Genomic DNA, 12,646 nt, shown 5'->3' with positions numbered 1-12,646 from the left:
ACTTTTATGAATTGCATCTACAGAAGTTGTCATTTTCAATATTTATTGTGAACTGTCCTCCTTCTAAAAATTTGTTTATTCACTGTATTATTGGCTCTTCTTGTTAAATACAATTGTATATTATACAAACCAGAATATGTTGCATAAAGACACACAAACAGTTTTAAGTTAGTATAATAATCAATGTACTAAACCTTAAACTCGCAAATGTTTAATATTGGCTGTTAAAAGTCCACAACACTCTCTAAATACACACGGCAAGAACAAAGCGAAGATGGGAAAATATCTTGTATGTAGGTTAACATTTCGCTAATAACAAGGATATACACCATTTTCTGAAAATAGGGTGAAACTTGATTGCACATAACATTTTGGCTGATAATATGGGTATAAACCATTTTCTGAAAATAGGATAAATGTGTATTGCATGCATTCAGTTGAAGGGACACAGCTTTGAGTATTTAAATTCATTAAATGTTACTTTAACAAATATCTAATATTGTGAATAGACTTAAATAATTCTAAAGTAAAGAAAAAGGTTGAAAAAAGTATAGCCAACGATTCAAACCAGTGACCTTTGGATGCACAATCTAATACACAAACACTACAACACTCATGCTTCAATACTTTGCAGCAAAAAAAAAATAATTTAATGATTTTCAAATTATTGATGAAATGTTTTTAAAAAGCTGTATAATTTTACCAATTTTGAGTCATGATTATCCATAAAAAATGTTGCTAAACATTTTACTCAGTTATAATGCAATCTCGCTGGTATGAATATAATTAATACATTCGTTTTTATCTATTACAATTTTTGTTAAAATTGTTATTTGCCACACTGTAAACAAGTCCCTTTAACACGCCCGCTTCTGTAATCTGAAGTTGCAAATTGTCTGATGTAGATTTATAGATTGGTCTATGTTTATAGCAGTTCGTATTAGCATTTTTAACAAATCAAAGTTAAATTAAGTTCAGAACTATATAGTAAAACGTGCAGATATAAGCTTACTGTGAAGGGATCTTGTCAGAGATTTTGGCAGATATTTTCTTTTGTCATTAAATGCTTTATATTGATACATGTAAACATGTAAAGACCTCTTGTAAAAAAACAAGAATAAAAATAAAGGAAGACAAAAAGTAACCCTCAACTGGGCTTGAACAACTGATCCCTGGAGTAAAAGTATATCGCTAGACAACTTGACCATCCGTGCTCATACTTTTAGTGTTTTATTTTATACTTTATATAAGCAATCCTCGTCGTGTCACAAAACATAACAACAACAGAACTCTCTTAATTATTCAATCGTTTCGCGTTGCAACGCTTGATCATTTTCAGGTTTTAAAATCGTCAGAAGATGCATTTAATGGATATTTTACAGCATGGTAAATGGGCAGTATTACTGTTTCCTCACAAATATTATAACAACAACTAAACTTTGCAAATCTGAAACATTGCTTTTTATTTTGTCAACTTGCCAAAACGTGAAAAGGTCCCTTGAATATCCAAATGTCTCCTTAAGAGTTTAACAGGAGTTTAATCTATGACTCACTAAATGAAACGGAAAACTCATATACTATAACAAAAGGTTCCATTCAAAGTAATAATCAATATAAATTGAGAAATATGAAGTCTGCATTTAATTATAATTCAATATTTTGAAGATCATCTGGTTGTATGCTGGATGCAAAAGCCATTTTCACTTGCTTCTTATGGGGGAAGGGGTAAAGTATCGTAGTGATAGTTCTAAGATAGGTGGATTATTCACACACTATAAAGCCGTATGAATGAAGTCAATGGTTAAGATCTTGCTAATAATTTTATGTAAAATTGTATGATGTTTACACACCATAACCTGTTAACAACTTCTGTAACTCTTTCCTTCTCAGAAGCAAATTGAGAATGGCTTTATACAACTAGCAGGCTGTTCAGGTTTTATGCTTTCTGCTGCTCATCACTATCTTAGGGTTATAAAGGAATCTTTTAACTGTAATCAATAAGAAAGGTCTTCATTTAATCTAATTTTGCAAGGGACAACATAAGCATCAAAATTCGTATTTTAAGTTGAATTTTAACTTTTATAAATGGCAGTCCGATACATTTTAGGCAGGGCAGGGCAGTATTCTTCTAGATTGATAAACCCTCACACACATGCATATCTAAGTGATAAATGGTAAAATGGTGATCCTGTTGGGATACATTTTAGGCAGTGCAGGGCAGGAGTATGGTCTTAGATGAGAAACACACACGAAAACATGTATCTAAGCGGTAAAGGGTTAAATGGTAGTCCCTGTTGTGATACATTACAGGCAGGGCAGGAGTATTCGTCTAGGATGAGAAACACACACGAAAATACGTATCTAAGCAGTAAAGGTTTAAATAGTAGTCCCTGTTGTGATACATTTTGGCAGGGCAGGGCAGGAGTATTCGTCTAGGATGAGAAACACACATGAAATACGTTACTAAGCAGTGAAGGGCTAACTGGTAGTCCTTGTTGTGATACATTTGAAACAGGGAAGGGCAGGCGTTTTCGTCTATGATGAGAAACACATCAACGCATTCACCTTCTTCCAGCCGCTGCTAAAATTGTTAAAACATCAGTCATATCATTGTTGTTTTACAGTCAGTTGCTACGATTTGGAGATATAATGCTCAGGAATCAAAAAACGAAGGCCCATGTCCAAATTGTTGACTAAATATGAGCCTCGCTCTGGGAAAATGGGGCTTAATGCATGTGTATAAAGTGTCATCCCAGACAAGCCTGTGCAGACTGCATTTTAGAAGTGCATGGCATGATTGTGTATATGTTGCTATATAGTTCGCAGAGTTATGTGCCTTTTAACATTGGCACATGTTTGATACTTACATTATGGTGGATGTGTACCTTGTGTCCTTAATATGTGTCTCAGTTTTTTGTGCATCAATCATAATGAAATGTATTGTTCATACTATGTAGACGTGCAAGACGTTATTTTATTTTTGTCACGATATTGTTCTCAGAGTTATGTGCCCTTGAACTTAGTTAATTGATTAAATAAATGAGCTGCCCTCTGTGAAAGTAGAGTGTTATGCATGTGTGCAAAGTGTCTTCCCAGATTAGCCTGTGCAGTCCGCACAAGCTAATCAGGGACAACAATTTCCGCCTAAACTTGATTTTTGCGACGAAAAAACATTATTGAAACGAAAAATATCATTAAAGCATGAAGTTTCATCCCTGATTAGCCTGTGTGGACTGCACAGGCTAATCTGAGACGACACTTTGCGTACATGCATTAAACCCCCTTTTCACAGAGCTGAAATGAATCTGATTTGTTTGGTCTTTATGTGGGAACAATGTGAAGTTGTGAACTGCCAAATGTTTTGATTACTTTTACAAATACTAAATTGTTGCACTTTCTTGGAAAAAGCAATTGCTGGGGTCATTGTCATCGTCAATGACTGTTCTGGTTAGAGTCTGTGTTGTTGTCTACTGGTAAACAATGTGTTATTTGTGTGATAATGGTAGTTATATTACCACTGCGAAGGGAGACAATTTATATTTTCATGAGTAGGTAAAATAATAATTTAAGTATGTGCCTCCCACTTGGAAAACAGGGTTTAATGCATGCACTTCAAGTGTCCTCCCAGATTAGCATATGCATTACATGCAGGCTTATTGGGGACGACACTTTCCGCTTTATGGTATTGTTCGTTAAAAGGAAGTCTCTTAAGTGGAAGGTCTAGTTTAGGCGGAAAGACTTCACAGTCTAATCTGTGACGACACTTTACCCACATGCATTAAGCCACAAATTTTTTGGGGGTGAGCATATAGTCGCCGCTTCGTCTGTCCGTCCGTCCGTCCATCCATCCGTGTGTCCGTCCGTCCGTGCACAATTTTTATCCGGGCTATTTCTCAACTAATGACCGGAATTCAATTTAACTTTATGGGAAGCTTCACTACCAAGAGGAGATGTGCATATTATAAGCCAGTTCTGGTCGGATGATTTTTCACAGAGTAATGGTCCTTTGAAATGTTCCATTAACTGTGCATATAGTGCAATTTTGTCCGGGCTATTTCTCAGCATCTTATGACCGAAATTCAAAGAAACTTTATGGGAAGCTTCACTACCAAAAGGGGATGTGTATATTTTCAGCGGGTTTTGGTTGGATGATTTTTCACAGAGTTATGGCACTTTTAAATTTTCCATTTTCCATTGACTGTACATATTGGGCAATTCTTGTCCGGGCTATTTCTCATCAACTAATGACAACTAATGACCGGAATTCAATGAAACTTTATGGGAAGCTTCACTACCAAGAGGACATGTGCATATTATCAACCGGGTCTCGTTGGATGATTTTTCACAGAGTTATTGCCCTTTGAAATGTTCAGTTGTACATATAGTGCAATTCTTGTCCGAGCTATTTCTCAGCAACTGTTTACGGGAATTCAATGAAACTTTATGGGAAGCTTCACTACCAACAGGAAATGTGCATAGTATCAGCCAATTATGGTCGGATGATTTTTCACAGAGTTATGGCCCTCTGAAATTGCCCATTGTACATATAGTGCAATTCTTGTCCGAGCTGTTTCTCAGCAACTTTTCACTGGAATTCAATGAAACTTTATGGGAAGCTTCACTACAAACAGGAGATGTGCATATTATCAGCCGGTTATGGTCTTCATATGGTTTTCATTGTGCAATTCTTGTCCGGGCTATTTCTCCCCAACTACTGACTGGACTTAATAAAGCTTTATGGGAAACGTAACACCCTTGAGGAGATGTGCATGTTATAAGTGGGTTCTGTTTAGATGATTTATTTAGAGAGTTATGACCCCTTGACATTTTTAAGTTGCTAAACCATCCATCGTATTATTTTGTCCAAAGTTATGCCCCTCAAGACGTTTCCTTTTATCTGAATATATAGTGCAAAAGTGTGACAAAAAAACCTTTGGGGAGCATAACCCGTCTCCGACGGTTTCTTGTGTTCATCAGTGACCATCTGCTATACAATTTATATGTAGACTTGCAAAATGAGTTTCCCCAGTGATTCTTGTTCTAATAACATTTGTCCATCTATCCATCCTACCATACGGTACTCAAGTTTCATTGCAACATCTTTGGACCTAATTACTAGATGTTGATGACACTAAATATACAATTTTGTTTAGCATGTTTCATCACCGAGACTTTTTTCAAGAAATTGCAGCAAAATTTGCAAGAATTATGTTCCTTTTTGCACAGGTAACAGTACATTAATGGTGTTTGATTGTCAAAGTGGAGCCACCTGTTATTAACTTTCATTGACTCTTGAAATGCTATATTCTTTTGTGATTCAAGTGTTTTGTTTGTAAGGTCATCGTCATCCTGTCAAGACGACGCTTTAAACTAAAAGAACAATTTTTAGCAACTTAAAAGCCATCTTGGTTGTTGCCATTTTTATATTTCACTCAAGATGAATTACTGTACTTGTTTTACAAATTTGAAACGTTCAACTTATATTACAATTAAAGCACAACACCCTGAAAAGCATGTTAATCAATACATATAGATGCAATTTGAAAGTGTGCGAAATTGTCTATAAATCTATAAACTAGTTAGCAAGTAATTTTGTATGGAAATTTTAAAACCGAAAGCAGGATTTCTATACGTCCATTTCGACAAACGCGATTATGTTTAAGTTTTAAAGCAAAAAGACGACGGATTTCTACCTTGTTACCACCAGATATATTATTATAAGCATATATACAATTAGTATAAAGAAGTGATCTAATTTTAAAACCGAAAGAAGTATTTCTTTCCGTTTACGTCCATTTCGACAAACGCGATTATTTTTAGTTTTAAAGCGCAAAAAAGACGAATTTCTACCTTGTAACCACCAAAGACATGCTAATTGGCATAGATAAAATTAAATGTACAGCCTAGTTTGCAAGTAATTTATTATTTTTTAAACGGTACCACTTTTAAAACTGAAATAGAAATCCTACTTTCAGTTTTGAAATTGAAAAAAATAAATTATTTGCTAACTAGGCTCTAGATTTATTGACAATTTTTCACACTTTCAAATTGCATCTATATGTATTGATTAGCATTTATTTTAAATCATGGTGTGTGGCTTTAAACATTGTTATTTAAATCTAAGACATTATTTGGGAAAATTCTCATTTTTAACGCTGTGAACAAGTACCTGTCACTGTTACTAATTGTCTGATGTACATGTATTGATTGGTCTGTGTTTACGGGTACAACTATTCTGACTTGCATTTTAGCAACTCACAGTTCTGTTCAAAACGGCATTTACACATTTAAATAAAAATGTACACTCCAGAGTTCAACCTTTTTAAAATAAAGAAGTCAATTGACAAACATTTAAATTTAAATGTAACTGTTATTCAATGTTTTAAAGAATATCTATTACTAAACTTTGTAAATAAATGTACAGAAGGTCAACTGAACATGTGTTGAGTTAGAGTAAAGTAGTGATAAAACTAAGATAGAGGGATAATAGTTTAAACCTATTTATTTAAGCTTGATTGCATTAAAAGCCTATAAGTCTTTTTGAAATGCTCTTGAGTCCGTTTCCTGGGTAGAATTATCAATAGGTGTAAAATGTGCATACTATAATACAGAATGCATGAAGACAATGATGTTTACAAGCCATAACCTGTTAACAACTTTTATAAATTACATACACTGTTTCCATACATTGCAGGCAAGGAAGGCGTTTTGGTCTGGAATGACAAACCCATTATCACATTCACCTTCTTCAAGCAGCTGGTAAAATTTAAAAACATTATTCACTTCACTTTTTTGACACTCGATTTGGAGTACTAATGCCCAGGAAATGAAAGACTAGGGTCCTTGCCCGAGTTGTTGACTTCATATTAATGTATCAGAATGTCCAAGTGTTTCTATGGACACTGCAGAAATAATTATTTTGATCATAACATGAATGTACAAACAATTTTGAAATTCAAATGAGAACTATTTTTTACTGTGCTGCAATCAATAATGGGACTATTTTTTTAATTGTTGAAAAGGCAGTTTACGAATGATATTTTTGTCTATAAAAAGTGCCATCTGATCGTTTGTGGGGTAACACTGGTAGATTACTGCAATGTAGCTTTCTATAACATTAGGATACACTGAAATGCCACCACTGTAATGGCATGATTAGTTCCGTTTCATGCGTCCATAGATATGCTAACAGCAGTCTTTTAATTTTCCACCTGTACTGTTGTAGGAAGGGATCCATGTTTCACAGAAAAAAACAACAACGTCATATTCATTTATTAAGGATTAAAAGTCTGGGTCTACTAGTTTTTGTCAAAGTCATTTGCTATTCCAGGATTATGGCGTGCTACTGATAATGTCCCTTCTAGTCATAGGTTGCAGATGTCTATGGATTTCAATTGATGTATGATGTTTTCCCTATGAACTTTCTTCACAGTTCATTTGTGCGTCACATCTGTTCAAATTAAAACTTTTGTGAGTTTAGCACATCTTTTTGCAGTTGGGGACCTACTTTGGTGTTCTTGGCTTTGTGCTGTTGCTGGGTGTTGGCCTCGAGCAAAGCACTTCAGACAACATCCTTTTTATCATAGTGCAATTAAGCCACAATAGGTCAGGCTCTATGGCGAGGGGTTAGAGCTTGGCGGCCTTTGCGGTATGCTGTGTTAAAAATAAACAGACCATCTAGCTTCATGACCTCATTTGTGACTTTTATGAGGACTTTAGAATAGTTTTCAGTCTGACATATATCTTCTTCTGGTATCCCGTAAAACATCAGAGTGTAGCGTGAAACTTGATATCATGTTCTGTGATTTTTTCTTTGGTCTGTTCCGTTTTCAGTTTGGAGAAAATTATACTTCTTCACCAGCAAAGTACAGCATTTTTCAGGGCTTTCATTTCTGTGTCATTTTAGTCGAACATTGAGGCAATATAATGAGCTGAATTTTCAGTTTCAGTGACTATCCAGTTGACCTGTGTGTCCTTCACCTCACGTTGGCAGACCTCGGCAATGATTCGACTTTTATTCTTTATATTTTCAAATCTGTCTATGGCTTTAAAGGAACCTTTTAAAGGTTATTTTTAGTTTTGTAAGTTAAGGCCCTACTGGGATTTGAACCTGTTTGATGTCACTGGTGTTGATCAAAAAGCTACCGCTGTAACCAAGCGACTGTCCTGACTGTCATGTACAATTATTCGTATACTAGCCTATATTATTGATTCACGTCTAGAGTGGACACCCATTTTGACAAAACCAACAGAAACATGCCACAGTATTCCATTGTTTTGCCTGTGTTTTATATGCATTTTTATTGTTATAAATTTTAGAAAATTATTATTCATAAGAGAACACATATTTTCAAGTATACCTATGTCAGAAGTGTTATTTTGGTTTATTGTGTACACTGTTCATGTAGTTTTTTGATCTATGACAAAAATAATGAAAATCGACAATTTGACAATTGAGTCTTGAAGTATCTCAGTGGCCCAAAGTAGCCGAAATCACAGGGGGGGGGGTGGAACCGCGTTAGGACGGTATATTAGGGTGTGTTATTAAATAAAATGCCATTAGTATATTTGATTTTGATTTTTGGCATCATAGGTCAAAATCACCTTATTATACCTTCATACAAAGAGCTCACAATTGACTAAACGTTTTGAGCCAACCAATTTTCGTTTTTCGGTTTTGAAAACTGGTAATCAAATGGAAAATATAGACTATTGCTTTATTTAAATGTCATTTAATGATAACAAAGCACATATTATCACTTTATCATAATCTTGCATAGAGTTGTCAATTTATGAAGTCATGACAATCATACATGTCTATGAACAAAACATAATTTATTTAATATATGGAAGCACATTCTACACAGTTATAATCCACACAACTACAGACATATTCCATTAGCACATTTTTTTACAAGACAGATCAATGACATGTAAAATATAAGCACATTTGATATACCACATACATTTCAAACAAATCATGCTCTCTATATAGAACAACACCAAAGTATCAAAGATTTGCATTATTTCCATTGAAAACTCTTACCTTTGGCCTCAGCATGTTTTGTCTCCGAGTCTTTTTGCAAGATATTGCAACCAACAGTGAGGGGTTTTAAATTCTTCTCCTTAATCTAAAGGTTACATTGCATTAGTTGTGTTTATTTGCCAAAGTGGAGCCAAACGTTATTAACTTTTCAGGTTTGTAAACTGCTCAAACAAGTCAGTTTAAGCTTTATGTAGCTCTATTCTTTGAACGTAAACTCGTAATATGTATAATGTGACTGTAACAACATTAACAGTGCAATTTGCTTTAACTAATAAATAACCATATAACTCTTAGAAAATAAGTTCTGATAGCACAATACAACTCTCGCGCAACTGTCCAACACACATTCGCCACAAGATTAGAAGTTTTAAAGAATGATAAAATATTTTAATATATACAAAACAGATCTCTTAATTTGCTAGGTCACACTATTATATTGTTATACTAGCTATGTGAATTCAGTATATTTAGAATTTCTTATAATTTATTAATATTTAGCAATCGGTGTTAAAGCCATTGAGGTTATGGCCTGACTGAATTACTTAACAAAATTCCCTTGTATACTCAAGGGACAAAAAATTTGGACACTGACCAATTTTACATGGCACGACAAAGACTACTTGGTCGCTTGACCCAAAATAAATGGTCGGCGGCCCAAAAAATGGTCATCATGACGTCAATCGACCATCCAAATGGTCATGAATGCTCATAATGACATCATGCAAAAATACACCGCCATATTTGAATTTTGAACAGAAATATATGTAAAACAAACTATGTACGTTAAGAAAGATGGATACGCCACTTTAAGCGAGAATAAAACAGTGTTTTCACCATATCTAAAATTAACCTGCTTCATGCTTTGTTGAATCGCTGCCAGAAATAACTTAAATTTGACCACAATCCAACGCGACAAAATGGGTGCGACTAGATCAGAAATGTGAGTGATCTGACAATAACATACATAAAATATACTAATGTATGCATATTAAAATAGACATGCAGCAAATATGAAAAGGTACAGCCACTAAACGTTATAAAAAGCTTACAGTGTGCACAAACTTAGATATCGTAACTTGAAATTGAAGTCCAGACACAGTAAGAAAAACAACAACAACGAAAGGGGAATTTGCAGTTAATTTTTGGACTGTTTTAAAATGGCTTTGTCTATGTTTGTATGTGTGTGTATGATGTTCTGTGTAATTAACAAGTTCACATGCAAATACAATTATGGCTGCTTAAATAGTCAAACAGTGAGTTGTATAGAAACAGGTATTAAAGTGAAGTTTCATAAACAGCCAAATTATATAAATTTTAGTGTTCGCATATGCATAACATATCAATAAAACTTGTTTATTTCTTGAGCATTGCCAGAATGTAATGTTTCTTAAAGAGTAAAGTCAGTGTTTCCTTGTTAACATTTCTTCAAACTTTTCTTTCTGCTCATGGAACCATGGTGCAACACCAATTCCAATCCGTCAACAATAGCCTTATGTCCTGATTTTTTGTTTTGTTCCTTCGCTTCAACATAGACACTTCCAGTTTCGATTAGTCCCAAAATAACGTTAAGGGCCATAAAATAAAAAATAAATAGTCCATACATTCTTGTTCAAATGGCTCAATCTTTAATTTAAAGCATTACAACAATTTGATGTCAAAATAAAGTTTATTTTAGTGTTAATAAAAAAATATAAACTGTTTGAAGATGTTTTGTCTCGTCTAGATATAAACTGCTATCACTAAATGTGCCATTCAAATAAAGAAAGGAAATGACAATTATGACTCCAGTTATATGATTGTTTTTTTACATTGTGAGAGTTATTACAATTCCATAACACTGATTTTGTTATTAGCATATACGCCCACAATGATCTGGTGACTATTGGAGTTGTAGTAGACAGACACTGGGTAGCTAATTCCATCCTTCTGTGAAGCGAGAGTTGCCATTTTCTTTTTCCCCTCACGATCGATTTGTATGACAGAATGGGAGTAGAATCCACAGACAAGGACTTGTCCTGTGGGTGTGATGTGTAGACCTTTTGGCCCCTGTAGTTCAGGGTCAGTAAAAGTTGATATCAGGGTGCCGTCCGTGGCCAGTGTAATGAGCTTGTTCTGGGCAAAGTTGGTGACATAGATCCAATTACCATCAGGACTAAATGCACATTTGTACACTACAGAGAATAGAAGATGTTAGCCATAAACAGACCAGCATTTACGACATTGGAACTTTTAAAAAATCTTAAAATGTTCATTAGTGTATAAAATATGTAGTGATTTTATTTTATGTTAACATATTGGTTTATACATGTATTTACAATAAGTTCAAACTGTAAATATATTAACAATACATTTACCTGTAATGCCACCTCCAGTATCCTCATAGAGCTTTTTTAACAAATTCCCTAACAGGTCGTAGTGGTAGAGAGCAGTGCCAGATGTGATATACAGTTCTTCCTGATGGCATGAAATGCCAAGGGTAGCATGTGGTAACTTGGTAAAATTTAAAATATCCAGCTTCCCGTTTCTCACTCTGATTAATTTGAAATATGTATTATTAACAGTTGTGACAGCAACCTCACTTGGCGAGATTGTGCAAATGTCCTGCGGATTACAATTAACTACCAAGTCACTGGACAAATTGTAATCCTTGTCAAACATCTTCACTCTGTTATTATTATAATCTGCAACAATAGTATGACCACTAGGCAGGCTGCAAATGCCCGAGATGTAGCAAGTCTGACGTTTGTCACTTGCTACTTTCACATTATACTCAGACTTCTTCGTAACATACATCTGGTCTGGATTAATTTGATCTGAACTTTTATGAATTGCATCTACAGAAGTTGCCATTTTCAATATTTATTGTGAACTTTCCTCCTACTAAAAAGTTGTTTATTCACTGTTATATTGGCTCTTCTTGTTAAATACAATCGTTTATTATCAAAACCAGAATATGTTGCATAAAGACACACACACACACTTTTAAGTTAGTATACTTATCAATGTACTAATCTTTAAACTCGCAAATGTTTTATATTGGCTGTTTCACCCCACAACACACTTCAAATACACAAGGCAAGTACAAAGCGAAGATAGGAAGTGATCTTGTATGTAGGTTAACATTTCGCTGATAGAAAGGATATGCATCATTTCCTGAAAATAGTGTGAAACTTGATTGCACATAACATTTTGGCTGATAATATGGATATAAACCATTTCCTGAAAATAGGGTAAAATTTTATTGCATGCATTTAGTATAAGGGACTTGTTCATAGATTTGAGTATTTAATCTCATTAAATGTAAATTTAAACAAATATCTAATATTTTTAATAGACTTAAATAATTAAAAAGTGAAGAAAAAAGGTTGAAAATGACATTGCCTAGGATTAAAACCAGTGACCTTTGAGGACAAAATCTAATACACAAACAACACTACAACACTCAGGCTTTAATACTTTGCAGGAAAATAATAATTTAATAATTTTCAAATTATTGATGAAATGTTTTTAAAAAGCTGTATAATTTTACAAATTGTCATTCATGATTATCCATAAAAACAATATGTTGCTTAAAATGTTACTTAGTTATGAGTGCAGTCT

The 12,646-nt window shown here is 34.1% G+C and overlaps 2 protein-coding genes across 5 annotated transcripts in view; both read right to left on the bottom strand.

Annotated features, from left to right (window-relative positions):
- Positions 1–12,163, bottom strand: part of LOC127848501 (uncharacterized) — a 69,208-nt gene extending 57,045 nt beyond the window's left edge. The window contains exons 1-2 of the mRNA XM_052381003.1: positions 11,401–12,163; positions 11,083–11,217 (exon numbers count right to left, since the gene is read on the bottom strand). Coding sequence (XP_052236963.1) covers positions 11,083–11,217; positions 11,401–11,896 — 631 coding nt within the window. The 5' untranslated portion in view covers positions 11,897–12,163. The remainder of the gene's footprint in view (positions 1–11,082; positions 11,218–11,400) is intronic.
- The window catches only part of LOC127848500 (uncharacterized), a 458,919-nt gene that overhangs the window by 377,441 nt on the left and 68,832 nt on the right, over positions 1–12,646 (bottom strand). The gene's annotated exons all lie outside the window — the stretch shown is intronic.

This window comes from Dreissena polymorpha, chromosome 10 (genome assembly GCF_020536995.1).
Source record: "Dreissena polymorpha isolate Duluth1 chromosome 10, UMN_Dpol_1.0, whole genome shotgun sequence".
In the NCBI taxonomy this organism is placed as follows: Eukaryota; Metazoa; Mollusca; class Bivalvia; order Myida; family Dreissenidae; genus Dreissena; species Dreissena polymorpha.
Note: the sequence above shows the minus strand (reverse complement) of the source record. Positions and strands in the feature narration are given on the sequence as shown.